This window comes from Pithys albifrons, chromosome Z, assembly GCF_047495875.1.
Source record: "Pithys albifrons albifrons isolate INPA30051 chromosome Z, PitAlb_v1, whole genome shotgun sequence".
NCBI lineage: Eukaryota > Metazoa > Chordata > Aves > Passeriformes > Thamnophilidae > Pithys > Pithys albifrons.
In genome coordinates, this window is record NC_092497.1 from 2,832,198 (window position 1) to 2,854,713 (window position 22,516).

At 42.9% G+C, this 22,516-nt stretch overlaps 1 protein-coding gene across 1 annotated transcript in view; it reads left to right on the plus strand.

The window, feature by feature from the left end:
* Positions 1-200: 200 nt before the first annotated feature.
* LOC139684625 (lipoxygenase homology domain-containing protein 1-like) overlaps positions 201-22,516 on the plus strand; it is a 102,557-nt gene continuing 80,241 nt past the window's right edge. The window contains exons 1-2 of the mRNA XM_071580755.1: positions 201-612; positions 17,737-17,851. Of these exons, the coding sequence (XP_071436856.1) occupies positions 201-612; positions 17,737-17,851 (527 nt within the window). The remainder of the gene's footprint in view (positions 613-17,736; positions 17,852-22,516) is intronic.

Consider the following 22,516-nt stretch of genomic DNA (forward strand, 5'->3'; position numbering starts at 1 on the left):
GCACCTGTGGGTTGGGAAGGACAAGAGAATCCAGGATATATCTACACTGAGCCAGTGGGGCAGAAGGACATTGTGAAACAAGGGCAGCCCAATCCTAGGCAGGCAGAGGGGGACTAAAGTACTTTGGCAATTAGAAACGTGGCAGAAGATTAAGGCAGTCCCAGAGTGTAGCTGAAAGTGCAGGGCTGCAAAATAATGACATGAAAGAAAAGACTGAGAAGAACAATATGGAAGAGGAGGAAGAGGAGGAGGAAGAGGAAGAGGAGGTAGTGGAAGAGGTAGCTGAGGAAGATGAGGAAGATGAAAGCCAGGAGAAAAAACCAAAGAAGAAATCAAAGTCTGAGGACTCTGAGCTTAATGAGGAAGTGAAGAAAAAGAAAAAGAAAAAGAAAAAGCACAGAGAGTATAGCAGTGAGGATGAAGATGACTATGAGCGCAGAAAGAAAAAGAAGAAAAAAGGCAAAAAAAGCAAAGAAAAGAAGAAGAAAAAAGGTGACAAGTCCAAGAAAGGAAAGATTGATGAGAATTTTTTGGAGATGTATGAAAAGGAGCTTCGGGACTATCATTCGGACTCCTCCAATGCAACAGAAGACGAGTACAACAAAAAAAAAGGTCAGTTCCATCCTTTCTCATTTCTCCTCCTCAGCAGACACTGTTGGCACCTGCAGATGCCCTTGTTGGGATCCTTCCTGGGGTGCAGGCACTAGTTATTCCTATGCAGGGGTTATTTCTAATTCAATAAGAATTTTATGTATATGAGGTGTCACAGACAGATTGAGTCTGTAGAAGCTTCTCAGTTTATGAGACCACTTTGCCATGTGTGTGGTGCTGCTGTAACTACATTCTCCTAATTAATATTTGCATTGTGGGGCTGTTCAGAAGCTGCAATCAGCAGGCTCACCCTGTATAAGCAGGATCCATAGTAAAGGTGCACAGTCCTACTCAAGTGGGTGCACACCAGAGATTTTGGCAACCAGATGGCCAGGCAGTGGAACATGGGACTGATGTAAAGGCAGGAGGTTCAGCACACTGAATCTCTGGCTGTTTTAACTAACCAAATAGGCTGGGAAAATACTAACAGTTGCCTCTGCACCTTAATACTGTGCCCCTACAATAAATAGTCCACTTGGTTTACACATGGACAGTACTTAGTTCAATGCATGTTGAGCAGTGCTTCAAGTTGGAGGAGGTTTGGATGGGATATTAGGAAAAAATTCTGCATGGAAAGGGCTGTCCTGCCCTGGCACAAGCTGCTCAGGGCAGTAGTTAAGTCCCCATCCCTGGAGGGATATAAAATCAGTATGGATGTGGCCTAGGCAGTGCTGGGAAAGGGTTGGACTATATGTTCTCGGAGGGCTTTCCCAAACTAAAAGATGCTTTGATTCTATGATTTAAGGTTTTAGATGATGCACTGAGTTTCATTAGAATACCACAGTGTAGCTCTGTGATCAAAAGAAAAAGCCCTGGACAACTAGAAGGATCCTCCCAAGCATAGAGAAGTTACCTTCTCATGAGAGAGGTGGGCAGCAAAGAGGTAATGGATGCTGACGGATGGTACCAGCAACTGTCCAACTGGATCTTGGCATGACTGTGGCAAGACACTTAACCTCTCAGCACTGTGGTTTCCCCATCAGCTAATTAGAGTAGTAGCACATCTGGGATGTGGCAAGTGGGAGAACCAAGTCTAAGGAATAGTATAAAGCACTTCACACTTGTGGTGTGGCTTTGAGTTGACTATAACTGGTGGGTTTTCTGTGATGGTGCCATATGAGTGTACTGAGAAAGAAACATGATTCAGTGACCCTGACACAGAGAAGTGAGTTCCTCACATATATGCTGTATTGAGGCCATGCACAAAACCTACTTTATTTGTGATGGCTTTTTAGGGGAAGAGCAGATCTCTCATCCCATACTACATTTTTTATACTTGAGGGATAATAATTTGCACTTTTCACAGACTGAAGTTTCAGCAAATATTTCTAGTAATCTCTTCATGGTCTTCTGATACTATATACTGGGAAGAAATTCTTATCTGTGAGTGTGGTGAGGCCCTAGCACAGGTAGGGCAGAGAAGCTGTGGCTGCCCCATCCCTGGAAGTGTCCAAGGCCAGGGTGGACGGGGCTTGGAGCAACCTGGGCTAGTGGAAAGTAGCCCTGTCCATAGCAAGAGGTGGAATGGGATGATTTTTAAGATCCTTTCCAACCCAAACCATCCTGTGATTCTCTGATTCTGCTTAGTTGCGAACAAGTTCTGCAGGGAAGCTGATAGCTTGAGGTTGAAATACTGTGAAATTAATTATTTCCTATCAGAAATTTAAAACTTTGATCCAAAACCTGTAAGAGTTATTCCTGTTGTTTCCCAGGATCGCCAAGAGATTTGTCATGTGGGCAAAAGCCTACAGGGTGAACCACTGGTTGCTCCCTTGGATCATGGACTCTCCTTGTGGAGCTGTGTCTCAGCACCCTCAGTTTTCAGATATTCATGGAAGCAAGTGCACATGTGTGTGAGGGAAGAAACAGAGGGAAAGGGAGAGAAGGATGTTGAGTAGGACATGCACAATCGATGAGCCACTGATGTTTCCCAGCAGGGAAATCCTGCCACTATGCCGTTTGGCAGCAAAAAGCAGAAGCTCAAGAGCAAACTGCCCTATCCCCTTGCTTGAGTTTCAACTATTCCCTTTGCTGTGTATCATGCTTCTGCTCTTACTATTTTGAGTCAAACCAGCAGATTTTTTGTGTGACTTATTTGGAGGCCACTGCTGCTTTCTCCCAAGGGACCATTGAGTGAAATGACTGTTTCTGGCCAGGCTTTGGAGAATAATGTAACCTCCCAAAAGCCTTGTAGAAGCTTTGGGGATGTCAGCTGCCTCTGCAACTGGTGAATATTCAGTAGAGGTGTATTTCAGTCCACAAACTGTGATTCTTTTTGCTGTAAAAAAGAAAAGAGAGGTGTTATAAATGTTTTATAAGCAGGGAGTCAGTGGTGCCTGTGTCATCTGATGTCCTCTTTATCTTACTGTATTAGCAAACAGGAAAAGGGATCCCCCCATCACATTCAATCGATGACTGAGCAACAAGGCAAATCCGGCTCCTAGAGAGAGGAAAACAAAAGATATCAAGTGACTGGGTGATACAGTATCTGAGAAAATTAAAGCAGAGATAGCAGGCATTTTTAACTAAGTTGCAGCTGTTGTCCATTCCTGTGATCCTGGTGTTAATGAGATTAGTTATTTATTAATAAGTGTTTGCAAAGTTACTTATACAGTACAGCAAGGAAAGCTACAGAGAGACCTTATTGTGGGCTTTCAATATTTACAGGGAGCTTAAAAGAAAGATGTAGAGAGAGTTTTTACCAAGGTCTTTACGTGATAAGGGACAATGACTTTAAACTCAGAGGGTAAATTTGATTGGACATAAGGGAGAAATTCTTGTCTGTGAGGGTGATCAAGTCCTGGCACAGGTTGCCCAGAGAAGTGGTGGCTGCCCCTGGAATTGTGCAAGGCCAGGGTGGACAGGGCTTGGAAGAACCTGGGCTAGTGGAAGGTGGCCCTGTCCATAGCAGGGGATGGAATGAGATGATCTTTAAGGTCCCTTCCAACGCAAACCATCCTGCAGTCTTGAGCTGCAAATAATAGAGCACAGCATACATTCAATCAGTGGAATGAGTGGATTTAAAGTGTAGCAGATATCCAGAAAATGTTCACACAGCAACCTGGCTGCTCAAAACACCATTAAAGCTTCTAGAGGTGCTAAATACTTCAGGTTCAGAATGGATGTCTTATAACTGAATTCAACCCTTTGCAGGAACTTCACTCTTTCTTTTTTCCATGGCTTTCTCTTCATGTCTCAGATCTTGCGGGTGATTGGGAAAAGTGAGACTGGCTTGATTGTTTATCCTTCTGCTCAGGTCTGAGGTCACAGAATCATGAAGAAAGGATATCCAGCCATGGATATCTCTGTGTTGGTAGGAAGAAAGAAAATGTTTCCTTTTTCAACTTGCTTTTATGCCTTTAAATGGGTCTTCCCTCTGGTTGAATTTGGAGCTGCCACCTTGGTGACTCCAGCCCCAGACATGCACAGGCTGTGGTAGATGGTAGGATATTCTCTCCTGTCCTGTGTCACAGCAAAATATTGACTCAGGAGATGTTCAAGCTTCCCTCTGATGTAGCTCACATACAAGCATATCTCATTTCAGAGGAACACAATCTTCTTTTTTGTGGTCCTATCAATGATATTTTTTTTCTTTTTATCCCTCTTTTTTTTTCCTACCAAGTTTCAGGTATGGATATTATCCACCCAGGGAAGTGGTGTAATTACTGTCTCTGGAAGTGTTCAAAAACTGTGTAGATGTGGCACCTGGGGACATGGTTAGTGGTGGTTTGACCATACTGGACTAGATGATCTTAGAAGGCTTTTCTAACCTAAATGTTTCTGTGTCTCTGTGCAACACTGCTGGTTTGTCCCTCTTGCACAGTGGTCTTAGCAGTGCTGATTGATCACAAAGTGAAGAAAGCTACTCAAGAAACGCATGTTTTTGTTAACACATTGCCTCAAATGCTGATGGAAGGGGAAAAGACCCACTGTTGATTTGTAAATAGATATACAAGCTGCTCATAGGTACTTTTGATGTGTTCTGTATTTATCATATCATGTTCCTTTAGTGACTGCAGCAACAGAGAAAGCATTCAGGACACGCTGAGTTTACTGCTAAGTTCTGTTTAATGTAATTTAGCAGCAGAGTGGAGGAGGAGGAGAGCAAGTGCTGTGTGGTCACCAGCTCTTTCCCTGTGCTCTATACAGAACTGCAGAGAGGTCTCTCATACTTTTATGATAGATCATCATCAGTTGTGAAATTACCTCATCTGTGCTCTGCACCCTCTGATCTTCCCCAGATGAGGCTTTGATTATTAAGATAGAATTTTTTCTCCTTGCTGCTACAATGAACTTTGGTTTTAAGCATAAAACATTTGGAAGAGAGTTTTGTGCCAGTGGCAATTTTATGTCTTGTGATCCAGTGGGAGATAGAAACCATACAACTGAGAGAAGGTGATGCTGAACCCTCCTTGGAGCTGTGGTGGATCTTGCCTGCTTCCCTCTCAGCATTTTCCATATCTGCAATTGACCACATGAAACATGAATTTTGAAAGGTTTAGGTAATTTTTAGAGTTTATTAGGTGAGTGTACAAGCCTGGAAAAGAGAAGGCTCTGGGTCACCTGACAGGGGCCTCCAAGTACCTGAAGGGAGCTACAAGAAAGATGAAGGACTATTTACAAGAGAATATAATGACAGGACAAAGGGGAATGGCTTCAAACTCAAAGAGTAGGTTTAGATTAGATATTAGGAAGAAATTCTTTACTGTGAGGGTGGTGAGGCCCTGTCACAGGCTGCCCAGAGAAGCTGTGGCTGTCCCATCCCTGCGAGTGTTCCAGGCGAGGCTGGATGGGGCTTGGAGCAAGCTGGGATAGTGGAAGGTGTCCCTGCCCACGGCAGGGGGTAGGAACTACGTGGTCTTTAAGGTCCTTTCCAATACAGGCCATTCTATAATTCTATGAACTACCACCTTGTGTGGCAGAACAGGCCCATAAACATTAGCTGTGATACTAAGTGTTGATTAGTTTCAGGAGCACTTGCTAATATTTTTATGTAGTCATCAAAATCTCTGTGCCTGGCTATTAGACACTCCCCCCACCATATAGCTGTGTAGTCCCCAGGAGGTGTTATGCTGAAACTGGGCCTTACAAATTGGAAATGAATTATTAAAATGCTGAGGATGAGGCTTTGCAAGGAATCCCAGCAGCTCTTCATTGTCCATTATCAGCCATCAACCTGCAGCAGGGCTGCCATTTGTCATTGGCATGGAAAATCAGTATCATAAAGCCATGAGTGCAAATAAATGTTTTGGAGCAAGCTCTTGCTGTATCTAAAGGTTTAGGCCCTTTCAGTTGTCATTTTCTTTTTGCAAGTATGTGTTTAACAAGTGCAGGCACAGAGCTGGGGGGGAGTGAGCACTTGTGTACCCCCACCACTCCCCCTCTGCCCAGGCAGGACCCTGCATCCCCAAGCATATGCAGAATTCATTCTTGTTAGGCACACATGATCCATTTGGGATGGCTCAGTCCAGCTGGCAGCACCAAAAACAGCATAGAGGAACAGCTGCAGGTGCCAGGCTGCCAAAGGCACGGCACAGCTGATGCCTGTAAAACCTACACCCAAGAGCAGGAGCTGCAGCTTTCCAGCATTGCTGCTCTTCTCCACACCCAAAATACTCAAATCTGAACGGAATGGCAAGTTTAGTTTTATACACTCAGTTTTGTATCCTTAATTGCCTGTGGCTACGTTTAGATTGAATGTTTGGGTTTGGACTTTAACAGAAAATATCTTTGAGAACCTGAGGACAAACTGAACAAGATTTCACTGGGAAGCAGATGTTAAATGCAGATCAATATATTCAATTCTAGCTGTATTCCCCTCAACTCATGTATCCCATCAGCCTGGATTCAATTATCTGTAGCATCCAAGGTGTCCTCTCTGAGGAAGGTGACCTTTAGAGGATCCAGGACTAGAATTTAGTCATCCTGGAATAATTAAAAATGATCTGGAGATTTTTCTTTCCCTTTTCAGTTTTAATTTTTCCTTCTTTCCTTTTCCTTTTTCTCTTTTTCCTTTACCCTTTCCTCCCTTAAGAAACTAATCAAGATTCCTGTGTCTTTAGAACATCCAAACTCTGTCTGCACAGTTCTTCGTTCTCTGGTTTTAGAAAGAGAATTGAGGAGCTGCCTTTGCTCACAGGTACAGCAGTTGCCTCCATGGGTGCACCAAATTCCCAGTTTCAGGACTGCACTGATATTTTAAGGATCATTAGTTTTGTTCCCACTTATACTTTGTTAAATATACATCTTCCAGGCCCTCTGTGAAGCTGTTTATCATCCTGTCCCTGGGAATTTGGACTAGTAACTGAATACCTTTCCATTAAAACAGCAAAATTGCCTCAATCTGGATAGAAAGTCTGGGCAGAAAATAGTACTGGGCTGTAAGTGACTAAGAACAGAGCAGGGCAAACCAGTATTTTATTCCTCTTTAGGTCAATCCCACAGTCTTAGGTGAGATGGTTTCTTCATCTGAATAGCAAAGTGGAGACTTTTGATGGGTTTGGTGTCAAGACTGGTCCTGGAATGCAGTGATTTACTGGGGGGTTCTATTTCAGCTCTCCAGGATGTGCAACCAGCATGTGACTTCCAGATTCCCAATGTATTTTTGTCTGGTCAAGGCCTCTTCTTGTCTGGCTATCACTGCTTCAAGAAATATTTATTCTCAATGCCTTGTGGGTGCAGATAGTACCCCAGGCATGGTCAGAGGGAGTTTTCTTCCTTGCAGGACACTGCTGTGTGACACAATGACACAAATACCTGAGTGGAAACACTTAAAGACTGAAAATAATAATAATTGTGGCTTTCGTTGATGGATTTACATCTACTCCAAGACACACTGGACACATAGCACAAAATAGTTGTGTGTTGTTGCTGTAATTGAATGTGGCTGTTGGAAAATAAGTTTTTTGACTCTTCACCCTCTGATGTTCAGATCTGTTGCATTTATCAGCATCAGTTTAGTGTTCTCCATTTCATATCTATATCACAGTAGTGTCTCATTTAGACTTGCTCTGTGAACTGTAAGTGCTAATTAGGACATATTTGTAAAGAAGGCAGAGGTAGGACACGGATGCCTTAAAGTTCATAAGTATACAGATTTTAATGCAGCTTTTAGCACTTTTCTGTGGTAATTTAGGATAGAGCTTTCAACTAAATGCCTTTGTAGCAAATTCCAAAATGTTGTTTATGTTTCCTTCTCAAGGACTTCAGTAGACAGAGATTTTTTTAGCAAGCAGCTAGTCTGAAGAGAGTGTACTAGAACAAGATCTATCCAACATTCCTTGATATGCCCCAGTCAAAACTATTCAGAAGGCCAAGAGACCTTGAAATAATTCCAAATAGGACAGAAGATACTGAGGAAGGTGGAGATACGGGGTCATTGTGACTGTTGACTCAGTTTCAGGGAGGCATGCCTGAAGGAGGACCAGGGGGGCAGAGAATTTTAGACCTGGGTTTATCCCCATGAGGTAATAGTTAGATATTATAATTAGAAGATACTGTAAGTTTGTAAAACCTGTGTGTATATGTGCATATGCCATCTTTGTGCACCTAAGGTGTCTTATTAAAGAGCTGGGTGTTTTACCTTTCTATATGAACACAGTCTAGAGAATTATTTCTCTGATTTTAGGCAACAAGATGGGAAGCTTATATCAATTATTTTTATTTATTTATTAATTCTTTTTTTTAAGGTGATATTTGGAGAGTAATAACTGGATGTCATGAAAGCTTAAATTGAGGAGTTATGGTTAATTCATAGAATCTTAGAATGGTTTGTGTTGGAAAGGACCTTAGACATCACATAGTTCCAACTCCCTGCCATGAACAGAGGCACCTTTCACTAGAGCAGGTTACTTCAAACCCATCCAACCTAATTCAACCCATCCAACCTAATGACATCTAACAATGCACATGTACACATAAGAAACACACATAACTTATATTTGTAACAAGCTTCTGACAGGCATCAACCTGACACAATTAGAAATCAGCTCCCAGGACCAAAACATGCTGGTTCCTCCTTGGAGAGCTGCCAAGGGCACAGAGTCACCCTCCAGCTTGCAGCTGGTGTGTCTGCTGTGAGGTGGCTGTCCCTACTCATGCTATCATCCAGTCCTCACCTGCTGGTGGCTTTGCCAGCTGTTGACTCAGTGGCTTTGCCAGCTGTTCTCCCCTAACAAATTCCTGCTGGACTCACTGCCTCAGGCAGAGTAGTTTTGAAACATGTTATCACCGGTGTGTTTTCCTCTGTGAAAACAACTTAGCCTTTCCCTGGGAAAAAACTGTGAGGATTGTCTTGTCTTGCTTACGTCAGGAAACACCCAGCATCCAACTGCTGCAGTGCCTCCAGGCCAAGGATACTGGGTGTATGTATGTAAAAAAAAAAAAAAGAATCTTTGGTAAAATTGCTCTTCCTCCTGCCTAGGTATTGAGGGTTGGAGCTGGCAGCAGGGAGAGCTTCTTGCTTTTGGTTCTCATGATGCCCAGATGACTAGAAAAAGTGGAGTCTGCTGACATAGAATCAAAGAATCACAGAATGGTTTGGGTTGGAAAGGGCCTTAAAGATCATCCTGTTCCAACTCCCTGTCATGAGCAGGGACACCTTCCACCAGCCCAGGTTGCTCCAAGCCCCATCCAACCTGGCCTTGGACACTTCCAGGGATGGGGCAGCCACAGCTTCTCTGGGCAACTCATTCCAGGGCCTCACCATTTTCACAGCCAAGAATTCCATCTGAATATCCCATCTAACCCTGACCTCTGTCAGTGTGAAGCCATTCCCCCTTGCCCAGTCACTCTGGGCCCTGGTCCAAAGTCACTCCTCAGCATTTTTATAGGCTTCCCTTCAAATACTAGAAGGCTGCAAGTAGGTCACCCCAGAACCTTCTCTCCTCCAGGATGAACTATCCCAATTCTCCCAGGCTATCCTCATAGGAGAGCTGTTCCATCCCTCTAATCACAGACATGACAGACAGCGGGGAATTGCTTCCATGTGCATTCTGCAGATGTGTTGCTCTACTGCAGACTTTGTTCAGTGCTGCAGATAAAATCAATTCCATATTTTACCTAGACTGCGCTACACTCTTCCCATTGGACAGCAGTGCCTAATGTTCCTGTCAATAGTTGTGATTCAGAGACATGCCATGTCCTGGCAGGCCTTTCTTGCCTCCGAAAGATGACAAAAGAAATGGAACAGGTTTCTATCGCTAATGTTTCTTTCCCCTGAGGCACAGTGTTTTCCTCCAACACAATCTAAACCTGAGTAACAAAGATGTCAATTTTATTTTAAGCTAATTCTACTTTGCTGTTCCAGAAAAGAGTTGGGATGTTTTTTCCTGGTGGTGCTCAGGCAAAGCACTTTTAAGTGATAGCTGGACTACCAGATGAATTGAGTTTGGCTTCCTACAGTGCACAAGAATGAAGTGTTGATTTTTACAATAGCTGATGAAGTAAAACTAACTCCAAACCACAACTATGCTGCCCATGATAACAGGCAGGACAGTGCTCAGCTTTGGATTTGTGTTTTAAGAGCTTAATGATGTTTCAGAGCTTAAGATAATGAGCAGGAAGTGTGTACTAGCAGGAAGTTTGCAGGAAACTTCCCTAATACATGTCTGTGACATCTCAAAACTCAAGATACTATTGATTCTGCAATTCTTTGTATAATCTATGAATAGCAAGATGTATAACAGTGTGCAACCAGTCCAAATATTTGTGGAAAAAAATCCCTGTCTTTTGCTTTGAATAATTAATTTGGCATCCATGCCAGACTCAAAAGCTGCTTTCCATACAGCATACAAAGAGTAAGCAATCTCTCATAATGTGGGAGGCCCAAATCTGCTCACAGTTTGCCGGTACGAATCCAAAGCCATTGTGCTCAAGTCAATGGAGTTAGTCAGGATTTGCTCCAGAGTGAATGAGAGGAGAATTTGACTCATTTTACGTATGACAAGAGATTATTGCCTAAATTGTGGCTCACTAAAAACAAACAGGCTGTGATTTCAAAGGCCCATCTTCATGGTGGGTAAAGGTTGGTCCTGGTTTAACTGTAACCATAACAAGTATTTAACTGGTATGTTCACATGCACAGAGCATCATTTTGGGAAATACAACCCATAGCAGTCAGCACAGGCCCTTAAAAACTTCCAAGTATTTTGCATAAATGTCAAGGCACTCTTCAGGTGCTACAAGACAAACACACTCCAAAGTGCTTCAGTAGGAGCCAGAGTGATTGGTGCTTTGCATGAATCAACACGAAGTGAATATTGAGAATAATCAGTGAATTCCCAAATGGAAGTGCAGTGAAGTGCAAACAGCCATTACTGCTTCTGAAGTAAATGCATCCTGTTAAACAGATGCATCCAAAGGCAACTCTGAGAACCATGGCTTCAAAGCAGTTGGTGTGGATTTGGGTTTATATTCAAGATGAATCAGTGTGTCAGGCTGGAACGGACCACAGTGTGTTATATGGCCCCAACTCCCTGCTCAAGCAGGGCCATTCCACAGCACATGGCTCAGGATTGTATCTAGATGGTTCTGGAATAACTCCAGTGAGGGAGACTCCACATCCTCTCTGGGGAACCCATTCAGCTGCATGGGAAAGAAGTTCTTCCTCATGTTCAGGTGGAGCTTCAGGGTGTCAGTTTTCTCCTGTTGCCTCTTGTCCCATTGCTCCATTCTCTGACACCCTCTCTTCAGAGACCTCTGTCTTCTGCTTTCCCTCTTCCTTACTCAAACTCTTCCATGACTCCTTGCTAGCTTTTCTGTCTCATTCCATCTGCTTAATCATTCTTGTGGCACAACACTCCTTCCCTTCTCCTACCAAGGCCCATGCTTTCTAGACAACACTTAGCCACCTCCATGAGCTCCAGCTGAATTCTCCATATGATGAATGTGAGAATAGGAGTTACAGTCACTACAATAATTGGTTCTGAGCAGTCCCATGTTGTTGAAGTCAGGAAAACCTGAATTTATCAGCCAAAGCACTTTTCTGCCCTGGAGATACTCCTTCCTTATGCAGCCAGGGGAATTTTTCATGCTCTCAGCTAAAGGATCTCAGTCTCCACTTGTCAGTCTCTACAGCTTTACAATAACTTTAACAGCCATTTTCAAGCAAGTGTTTCTCCATTGCGTGGAGGAATTTATAGCATCAACTCTTTCTGCAAGGCAGGGAAATGGATGGAAGTTCTTCCAGAGACGCTGCAATATAACTCAATACCGATTTTATGCTGTCGGTATCTTGCACTTGAAATGACCATTTTTGAATGCTTATTTTCAGCAAAGAATCTAGTCTATAATTTCATTTATTGAGCTTGTATATGCCTGAGAAAAGCAGTTAAAGATTTGCAGTTCCTAGTAAGTCAGCCTTGTTTATCATGCTGAAACTTTCACTGGTTTCTGAAGACTTCGTGCTGGATAGCTGAACAGTGCAGTCAGATGGGGATTCAATATCTACCAGAGGAGATAAGTGAACTAAATTCCACTTGATTGAGATAATATTTGGAACAAAAGAGTCTGTATCAGTAACTGTATTAAAGCTTTGTATTGACTCTGCTTGGTCCATTGGGAGAAAAGCAAGATTTGGAGACTGGGCTGAAAGTCAAGTGTTCTCATATTAACTCTTTAGATTACTGTACCCTGGCCATGTTCTGAGCACTCAGAATAGACTTTGCTTGACCTTGGGGTGGGGTTGTTTGCCACTTAAAAGCATCTAAATGTAGGTGTCTTTCTGTGAGCAGAGTATCACACAGCAAAATCATGTTCAGACTGGGAGCCACTATTCCCTCTTTTGTTTGGCCGTTTCTCTCTGAGGCTATTCTGCCCATACATGTGATAAATTCAGGAAACACTGCCAAAAAATGAATTAAGGAGTAGCACAGATCACAGAACGATTTGGGCTGGAAGGGACTTGTAAGACCATCTAATTCCACCCCTCTGCCATGGGCAGGAACACCTTCCACTGGATGAGGTTGCTCCAAGTTCCGTGGCAGGAGCATCTTAGTTTGGCTTAATGACCAGACTATGCAACAGCTTAGATGAAGACCTTTGGGGCATCCTGTCCATGTCTGAAGGGAGATGTATGACCAATGCCAGTATTTGACAGGGAGACATGGGAATGTCATGGTTTACACCCTGTGTTTGACCAAGAAGGAAATAAGGGCATTGTGAATGCAAAGCTATCAATCCATGGAGAGGCCAAAACTCTGCCAAAGTACATCTCAATGTGCAAGAACAGCAGGAATACAAGGAGTTTGTATTTTAATCATGAGAAAGAAAAGTTATTGCAAAGCTCTGCAGAAAGTTCATGTTTAAAATCCTGTACACTAGATGGGGAAAACCATTAACTCTTGAGGTGTGCAGCTGGTAAAACACTGCAGTGTCTGCCTAGGGCTGGGGTCTCAGTTGACCCTGTGGAGGAAATGTCAATCCAGCCCTCCCAAACTTCACTTTGGGAGCAGATCTTTTTGAGGAACCAAAACTTTCCTGATTATAATTCTCTATGATGTCAAACACCTAAGAGCTAAGCCACTACATACTGAGTAAGAAATTCAAGAGGTGGTTAAGAAATGTCATTAATCTACGGTTCTTGCTGGCTTACATCATGATGTGCTTCCCAGCAAAGGGGCTTGGGGCTACAAAATGCTGACCCTCACCCAAGCACAGTATCTTATTCTGCCTGCTGGATCCTCAGGCTGCAGAGGTGGTCCTAGAACATGACACTTGTCAGCGCTCAGGGACTGATGAAAAACAAAAGAAATTCAAAGAAAAGGACCGATCACAAATCCAGACCACTGAACATTCATGACTTTGAAGTGGCTAAATGACCTGCATTTGTCTCCCGGTGCCTTTTCGAGAAAGAGCTAACACCAATATTAGTATTAATCCTCTATTTTCTTCCTGCAAAGGAAATTAAGGGCCCTGTATGCATGACATCACTGGAAAACTGTAACATCATTTATTTGCACAGCTGGCAACCCAGCTGTAGTGCTGCAGAAGGGGCAGCAGGGCCTTTTTACCCTCCCAGGGGTGCACTGTTACCCTTGTCCCAGTAAAGTGCTCCTGCCACCAACCTAGACCCTGTTTTTGTCCCTCAATGCAAAGTTAATTAAAATGGTGCTAACTGCATTGTATGCTTGTTAATGACATGTGCTAATGGAGTAGGGCTCAGCACATCTGTCCAGAAAAAAACTGCCTATCCATGTGTCTGCTCACTGCAGTGTGTGGAAGCTGAATTGGGGTTGTGAACCTAAAGTGAAAAGTTGTATGTACTCATGGGTTGTGGTTTTCTGCAACTGTGAGACTCCCATAGTGGAAATCAGATAAGGGGATTGATATTTATGGGGGGGGAACTGTAACTTGTTGATGGTTTTGTCTTAGACAATTCCCTTGTATCCCATCGTCTCACTTCTTTGGAGTTGAAAAGTGGAAGTAGATCAGTCCCACTTAAAACTTCTGTGAGGAAATTAAGGTTAGATGTATAGATAAGGTGATGTCAATACCTGTAGAGGTGGAGCAGATTGGTTCAGGAATGGGTTTCACTTCATGGGGATATGTGACATAGAATCGAATCATAGAATAGAATCATAGAATCGATTGGGTTGGAAAAGACCTCTGAGATCAAGTCCAACCCTTGGTTCAACTCCAGTCCCATCTCAGTTTAAAAACCTCCAGGGAAGGTGAATCCACCCCCTCTCAGGGCAACCCATTCCAATGCCTGAGCACTCTCTCTGCAAAGAATTTTTTTCTGACTTCCAACTTCAATTTCCCCTGGCAGAGCTTGAGCCCGTGCCCCCTTGTCCTATTGCTGAGTGCCTGGGAGAAGAGACCAACCCCCACCTGGCCAGAACTTCCCTTCAGGTAGTTCTAGACAGTGCTGAGGTCAACTCTGAGCCTCCTCTTCTCCAGGCTAAACTCCCTCAGCCTCTCCCCACAGCACTTGTGCTCCAGTTCCTTCACCAGCCTCGTTGCTCTTCTCTGGACCTGCTCCAGCCCCTCAAGATCTTTCCTGAACTGAGGGGCCCAGAACTGAACACAACACTCAAGGTGTGGCCTCACCAGCGCTGAGTCCAGGGGAAGGGTCACTGCCCTGGGCCTGCTGGCCATGCGATTTTTGATACAGGACAGGATCTCATTGACCTTCTTGGCACACTGTTGGCTCCTGTTGAGCTTCCTGTCACTCAGTCCCCCCAGGTCCCTTTCTGCCTGGCTGCTCTCCATCCACTCTGTGCCCAGCCTGGAGCGCTGCAGGGGGTTGTTGTGGCAAAAGTGTAAGAACTGGCACTTGGCCTTGTTGAACTTCATCCCATTGGAATCAGCCCATCTCTCAAGTCTATCCAGATCCCTCTGCAGAGCCCTCCTGCCTTCCAGCAGGTTGACACTCCCTCCCGACTTGGTGTCATCAGCAGACAGACTGTCTTGAACAATACAACCTGTAAGTCCTAGCACTTCGTCATCAGTGAAAAAAAACACACTAGAAAATCTGACTGAACTTTAGAAAAGTTTCTGGGAACTTGCAGAGTATTGTCATGACTGTTTTTCTGCATTATTACAAGAAAAATGCTTCCAGCCACATGCCTGCCCACCAGCATGAAGCTGAGCACAATTTGACCTCACTCCTGAAAACAGAAACAGGGTCAAATTTTGCTGAGCCTCTGTGGGGAAAGGATGGAGGATGCCTTAAAGGCCCTTTCCCCGAATAAAAGCTAAGAATCACTGAATCATTAAAGTTGAAAATGACCTCCCAGTCATCGAGTCTAAGCTGTGAATGATCACACCACCTTGTCAACCAGACCAGAGAAATGTGTGCAACATGCAGCTGTAGTATTTTGCAGAAGGATGCTAGAGAGACTTTATATGGGCAGAGAGAGACAGCTAGGGTAGATTTTGCTGCATGTTTTGCTGCAGATGTTGAATCTTGCTCAGCTGTAGCTGCCACTTTGGCAATGCCTGTCGGATGCTCTGACAGTGATAAGTACTTCCACAGTCTGGGTGAGTCGTAATGCTCTTTGAGTTGATCAGACATAAAAGGCTGCTATAAATGAGTGCAGCAATATTATAATGTAAACTCCCTGTTTCCAAAGCAGAGTCGACACAGCTGAAAACTGCGGAGTGATTGCTGCTGACTCACAGGGGCAGGATGGATTACAAACCTTGCTCCTGTTAATGGCTAATGCAAACACGTTGTCTGTCTCTCCCCGCTATGCCAAACATCTCCTGTTGGCATGTGGGAATGCTAACAGGAGGAAGGTGAAATGAAAACACTGTTCATACATATTACTCATGTGCAAGCTGTGGATTTCATATTCTGTTGGGGTTTTTGGTGTTTTTTTTTTTTTTTTAAACAAATCTCTTTCTTTGAGCCTATAAATGAAATACTCCAAGCCAAGGGATTCTTAAAATGTTGGCAAGCCCACATCAAAACTTGCTATATTTATTACAACAATGTCCCCCTTTCTCTCCCATTTACATTCATGGAAAGGTGAGATTAGGAAAATATTGCACTATTTTTTTCTGACTCAGTGTAATAGAACTGCTGCAATAAAGAACACTTTTTAATCAGTTTTACATGAATGCCCTGGATTTTGCTCTGTCTCCATGTTTTTTGGTTGAAACAGAGATTAAATTTCTTCTTGCTTATGTTTTGAGGGAAGATTGTTAGTGGAAAAAACATTTGATGTTCAGAGCAGAGTTTCAACACATTTTTTGTCTCTTTTGAAAATATATAGAATAGAATATATATGTGAATAGAAGAGATATGTGAGGTAGTAAGGGAATTGTGTTTGCTCACAAAATGCACATCAGTTCTGATTGTACCCATGAAGGGCGTTTTTACAGTATTAGTTCTGAGAAATCACATACTTAGCAGTCAGACTGTGCATCATAAAATGATGAAAGTTTAGCCTTTCCTCCATCCTATACGTATGAGACTGAAATATCATTATTAACTAATGACCATCATGTTGTCTGAAGTCAAAATGGCCACAAGGATGCCATTTTGGCCACAGGCAAAATGTTATAGTTTCTTCCAGTTTCTTCTGTATTGAGCCAACCAAGATATGTCCTTCGGAAAGGTAACCTGTTTTCAAGCCTCAAGCCTTGTTCTAACTTCACTCATCATCCTGTCTAAGGAGATGTGTGTCTGACTGTAATTTGAATCTGTCTAGCTCTACCTTCTGGCCACTGGATCTTGTTATGCCACTTGAGTAAAAGGCTCTTTTTAAGTTGTGTGTCTTTGAAGAAGATATATTTGTTTGTAAATTAAGTTGCCACCGAATCTGCTACTTGGAAAGATAAATAGATAGAGCTTTGAGACTCTAATTTAAATGTTTTCCTACCTATTTTCCAAGGAGGGTTAGGTTGGATACCAGGAAAAGGTTCTTCCCCCAGAGGGTGATGGGCACTGAACAGGCTTCCCAGGGCAGTGGGCACAACCCCAAGGCTGCCAGAGCTCCAGGAGTGTTTGGACAACACTCTTGGGAACAGGGTGGGACTGTTGTGGTGTTCAGTATGGCCTGCACAAGAGAAAGAGCTGGACTCAACAATCCTCATGGGTTCCTTCCAACTCAGAACATTCTATGATTATGATTCTCCTCATGATTTACTGTTTTGTCATTGGTAAAGTGTCCAAAACAACTGAAATAAAAAATTTCTGGCTGTAGTGATGTCTTGGTTTTGATAAAAATATCTTAGCAGAGTAAACAGCAGAGTGTGCATTGCATTGACATGTGCATTAATGAAAAGTGGCTCAACAGCTTCAACACTTCACATAAATTCATCTGCTATATGTAACACATGCACATGCATTACAGTAGGGGAAGTGATGTGTTCACAGAGAAGTGGGTTTTTTTGGAGCAAAATCAATCACTCTTTGACCATATAAAGTATCTCCAGCAATTTTAGTTTGCTGTGTAGATTTTCAACAGCTGAGTTGACCATGCCCTGTCCAAGCAATGAGTTTGTTTGGGTGGTTGGGTGCACAGATCTGTCTCTGGGGTCTGTCTTTCAGCTCAGGTTTGGGGTGACTTGGATCTACAGTGTATAAGCTGATGGCTTTCTCCTCTTGTCCCTGATCTTTCTTTTCTTCTTACACAGTTTACGAGGTGGTAACAGTGACAGGAGATGTCCGGGGAGCAGGAACTGATGCCAACGTCTTTGTTACTCTCTTTGGGGAGCACGGGATTACTCCCAAGACACATCTCACAAGCAAGTGAGTATCTGTTAAGAACATGTGTATCTTTGAGACATGTTCTTTAGGGACTGTTATTGCATTTTGATGCAGCATAATATCATGCTTAAGGATGCAGAGGGAATAAACCTAAAAGGTATTTTGAGATTGGCAGGAAAATCTGAATTTTTGTGATTGCATATTTATTAGCTAATCCCTTGCAAACCTGCATTCCCTTCTGTAGGTGGAAATCTATATTATATAAGGTTCACACTTGCAAGGTGTGGGGATATTTGCTTTCCTTAAAGCTTAATTTAGGATCTCCCAGTTTAGAAGCTCAGAATATTCGTTGCTTGTTGGAGTGGGCATGGTCAGCTACATTCCCATGTCTAAATCCCACTGAGGTCTCCATACTAGTCAGGTACAGACACAAATGTCCTTGAATGATTCTGAAGAGTAACTCAGTGGGTTTTAAGTAACGTTGATGGGTAACCACCCACATCCAGCCATAGGAAATCTGAGGCAAGCAGACATGCAAGAATTGAAGCTCATTCCTAATTTAGACTTCTTCCATCCTATCTGCTGTATGCCTTGCTGCCCACTGTTGTGGTTGCACATCACCATGGTGGCCTTGTTCTATTTCCCTCCAGATGATGACAATGCCATCCTATGGATGTAACTTCTCACTTCTTATCACCATGCTGAACTTAATGAAAGATGTATATTATAATTTAAGAATCTATTAAGACACTTTTGACTCTCTAAATAGCTTTAAAAAAAATTAAAAAGTGAGCATCAGGGCCAGCAGGTGCTCATTTCCCATAAAAGCAACCTGCCTTTTAATAAAGTCCCAGCTCCGCATGTACTAATTTCTCCTTAGTCAATTGCACTAAGATAAAGCAGAAACCCCCTCTCCACAGGGTCTAGGAGAGGCTGTGTGTCTCTGGTTTTTTTCAGTGTTACTGTTGTGGTTTTCTTGAAAATGTGTTTCAGAATTATTAATCCTGTGCTAATGTCACACGTTAACATCACATTTTCTCCATTTCTACAGCACCGACAAGAGGTACCTGCAGCTATTTTAAATTTTACCCTCAAAAGAGCTTCTCTTCCCAGTGAAACAACTCAAACATGAGAGTCTGTAAAGAAAATGATATGGGAATGGTAAAGAAAATACATGAAATTTCAGCCCTGTTTGCCATATTTAAACTTCAGAAATCAGAGCTAGGCAAAGGAGTTTTATTATCCCAGGATCCCTAGAAACACCAGGGAGACCTTCTTGATTGTATAGTACACATCTATAAAAAAATGCTTTGTCTCTGTTCTGTGATTTTCATCCAGACATCCCAACGACCTTACAAGATGAAGTTCTGTTTTCGTTGAAGGAAACCAAGGCAAGGAGGTAAAAGATGATGTGGTCCCAAAGCAGGTCAGGGAGAGAGCTGGGTGCAGCAACAGCTTTGCTGAGGAGAGGGCTTCTAGGAACCAAACCTGCCTCGTAGCATTTGGCAAAGCCATCAAAGCAACATCTGCTTTCCAGGGAGTTTTCTTGAGGTCAGCATTTACATAAATAGCCATTTCATTGTGAAAGTGGTCATCTACTCATGGCTATGGAAAGAATCCAAATATTAGTTAAAAAAATAATGAATATACTGTATGCCCTTTAGAAAATAAGTCAAGAGTTCTCCATAAAACATTTCTCCGTCAGCTGTGTCCTTAAACAAGCTACAGGTCATCTTTGCTGGCACTTTGGTTAATGCCTGCTCCTTTCTGCTGCTCCCACTGCACACACTTTTATTTTGTGAAAGAAAAAAAGAAATTACACACAGGGGTTATTTTAGGCTGCAGCAGCAGCTCTCTGAGTTTGCTCAGACCTGAGTTAGTATTTTGGGCTTGGTCCCTGTTGCTGCAGAGAACAGATGGCTGAGGTGTTGGTAAGCAAGGATGAAAGGCACAGGAAGCAACCTTCTACAGTTCAGGGCTCTTAAAAGTGGTCCCACAGGAGGTGACCGCTAGAACTGCAACTACAGCTTTCCACTGAGGGTTTTCCAAACATCAGCAAAATTTCTGTGTTTCTAAGCAAAGTCTGGCATGTTACAGTGCTTCATCGAGGAACAGTGAGAAAAAAGCTCCTCCGAGTGTAGGAGTATCTGCAGATCTGCTTGATAGTCTTGTCTCCTAAATATGAAGCAAACCATAAAATAGTCAGTCTGCCCCACAGAATTTGTTGTGCAGATTTGTGAATATGGCAAAAGGATGGAATCTCATGCATCTTTCAGCTAAATGTTTACACGAGTTCACCTATGACTGCAAATGCATGACATTTTATGGGAGTTTACATTTCCTCATGTATGACAGACAGCTAAAATATCATGCATTGCCTAAAGATGGTACTACCATTTCAGCTTCTGGTTAGAATAAGTTTTTCTTATTTCTTTCGTGACTGTGTGCTGGTAGTGAAATACATGACATTTCAGGTCTTTGTGTTGTGCACGGGAAAGGAAAGACATGGCAAGCTGATGAGATATCATGTGCTTTAACATTGGCCAACAATCAGGTAACTGTGAAAGACACAAATCTTTGTCATGACTTGTCAGGAGGAACATCAGTTCTGGAAATGGTAGCACCAGAAATATATGTACCTAAAGGGGACCTACAAAAAAGGGCATGGAGTGACAGGACAAGGGAGAGTGGCTTTAAATTGACAGAGCACAGGGTTAGATTAGTTGTTAGGAAGAAATTCTTGACTATGAGGATGGTGAGGCCTTGACACAGGTTGCCCAAAAAAGCTGTGGATACCCATCCCTGGAAGTGCCCAAGACCGGGTTGGATGGGACTTGGAACAATCTGGTCTAGTGGAAAGTGTCCCTGCCCATAGCAGCGAGTGGGACTCAATGGGCTTTAAGGTCCCTTCCAACCCAAACCATTCCATGATTCAGTTATTTATTTAGGCAAGAAGGTTTAGTCAGGTAGTGTTTGGGGCCTGGGAGGGACTGGAATGACTCCTCCTTTGCAGTCACTGTCTGTCATTTGGTGGTGGCAGTAACACTGGTGCAGGAGGTGGTGGATGGGTGCTAGCAAAGAGCTGCTTGGACCCAGCAGCTCTTGGCAAAATCCCACTTCAATCCCAGCTCACACAATTCTCCAGTTCCCTACCTGCCATCCTGCACCAGCTCCAGCTCAGCCAGAATATAAAAGCACTACCACAAATAATTGGTTTCCACTGGCTCCATCATGGGCACAGGGGTGAACACCAAGGCAAAGCTTGGTGGTATCTTGGTAGCTGCCAAGACCTGTTCCATAGGCATGAATTGATTCTCTGGGATCCAACACTGACCAAAGTGTGCTGATCCCCCCAGTATTTAATTTATCTATGCTCAAATGCTTTTCCACCAGGCTGAGACCAAGGAACAAATACAATACTCAGTTGGTATTGCAAATGCCAGCTCATTCACAGCATTTAGCTCAAATTTATGTGTTTCTTGCTAGTGTAAATGAATTCACTTTTCAGTGTCAGGCTTACCCAGTCCAGCTTGTGACAACTGCAATTAATATTCATGGTGAGATTTCTCCCTTGAGGGGAAAAAAAAGAGAAAAAATAGAAAGAAAGATGTAGAGAAGATTTAACAGCTATGGCAATCTGGAAGAAAGATGAAATAATTGGTGACAGCTGGCTTCTTACTAAATTTGAGGACAATACAGTGATTTTTTTTTTATATTCTGTTGTTGAATACTTTTAACTGGCAGTCTTTTCTACCTGGTCTTGCATGCCTATACAGAGTTTTTCCTGTTCATAATGCCAGCACATACATATGAATTGCAGAGCATGTACATAATGGTCTTTAAAGGATAGTAAGGTTTGTAGCTCTGATACAGTTAAGCCAAGCCCAGTTGCAGAAGATATTATTTTGTTGCTTAACTCCTCTGGGATAAACAAATAAATAGAGGAAAGCAGGTTTATTTACTGTGAGTAGTTAATACAATAAATTAGGAAGGGTTAGATAGTTGGTACAGAAGGTTTTGTTCAGGTTAGGAAGCAAATGAACCCCAAGTGCAGAGAGGATAAAGATTCTCACATTGCTGCTGAAGTGCTACTTCAGAGATGAGTTGCAATGCTTTTCCTTTAATGCCATGGGATGCTTCCCATCTTAAAGCTGTTTATGTGTCTAACTGTGCTCTGATTCACCCATACAAATCTGCAGCACTTACAGTGCGCTCTGAAGACTTAATGATCTGGGACGACGTTAAGTGATGGCACATCCTCTTTGAAAAAGAAATGAAGTGGGATTTTTTTTTCTCTCTCTCTTGCTCAGGCTTATTACCCAGCCTGTGCCTAGCATTTCAGGAACAAAATACCTGAGACAGTGCTTAGATAGCTGCATTGAACAATCCAAATACAAAAGCCTGTGGAATTGGCCTATGTGTAAATTATAATCCAGTGGCAGCTACACAAGCAGCAGCTGGTGGTACAACTACCAGGAAGGTTAAGCCTTTGAAAGAAAACAAGAATTTGCTTAAAATAGTCAGATGTTTAAGGGAATTCAGCTGCTGGACCCAGGTCTCTGCTGATCAAGTGTCACCAGCATTTTTCACACTATAAAACATGACCAGTTTCCCCCATGGAATGACTATAAGGTGTCTTCCTGGAAAAAACTCAACCATCCTGTCTTGCTCAAATCCTGCCCCTATCTGAACTCATTAATGTCATTC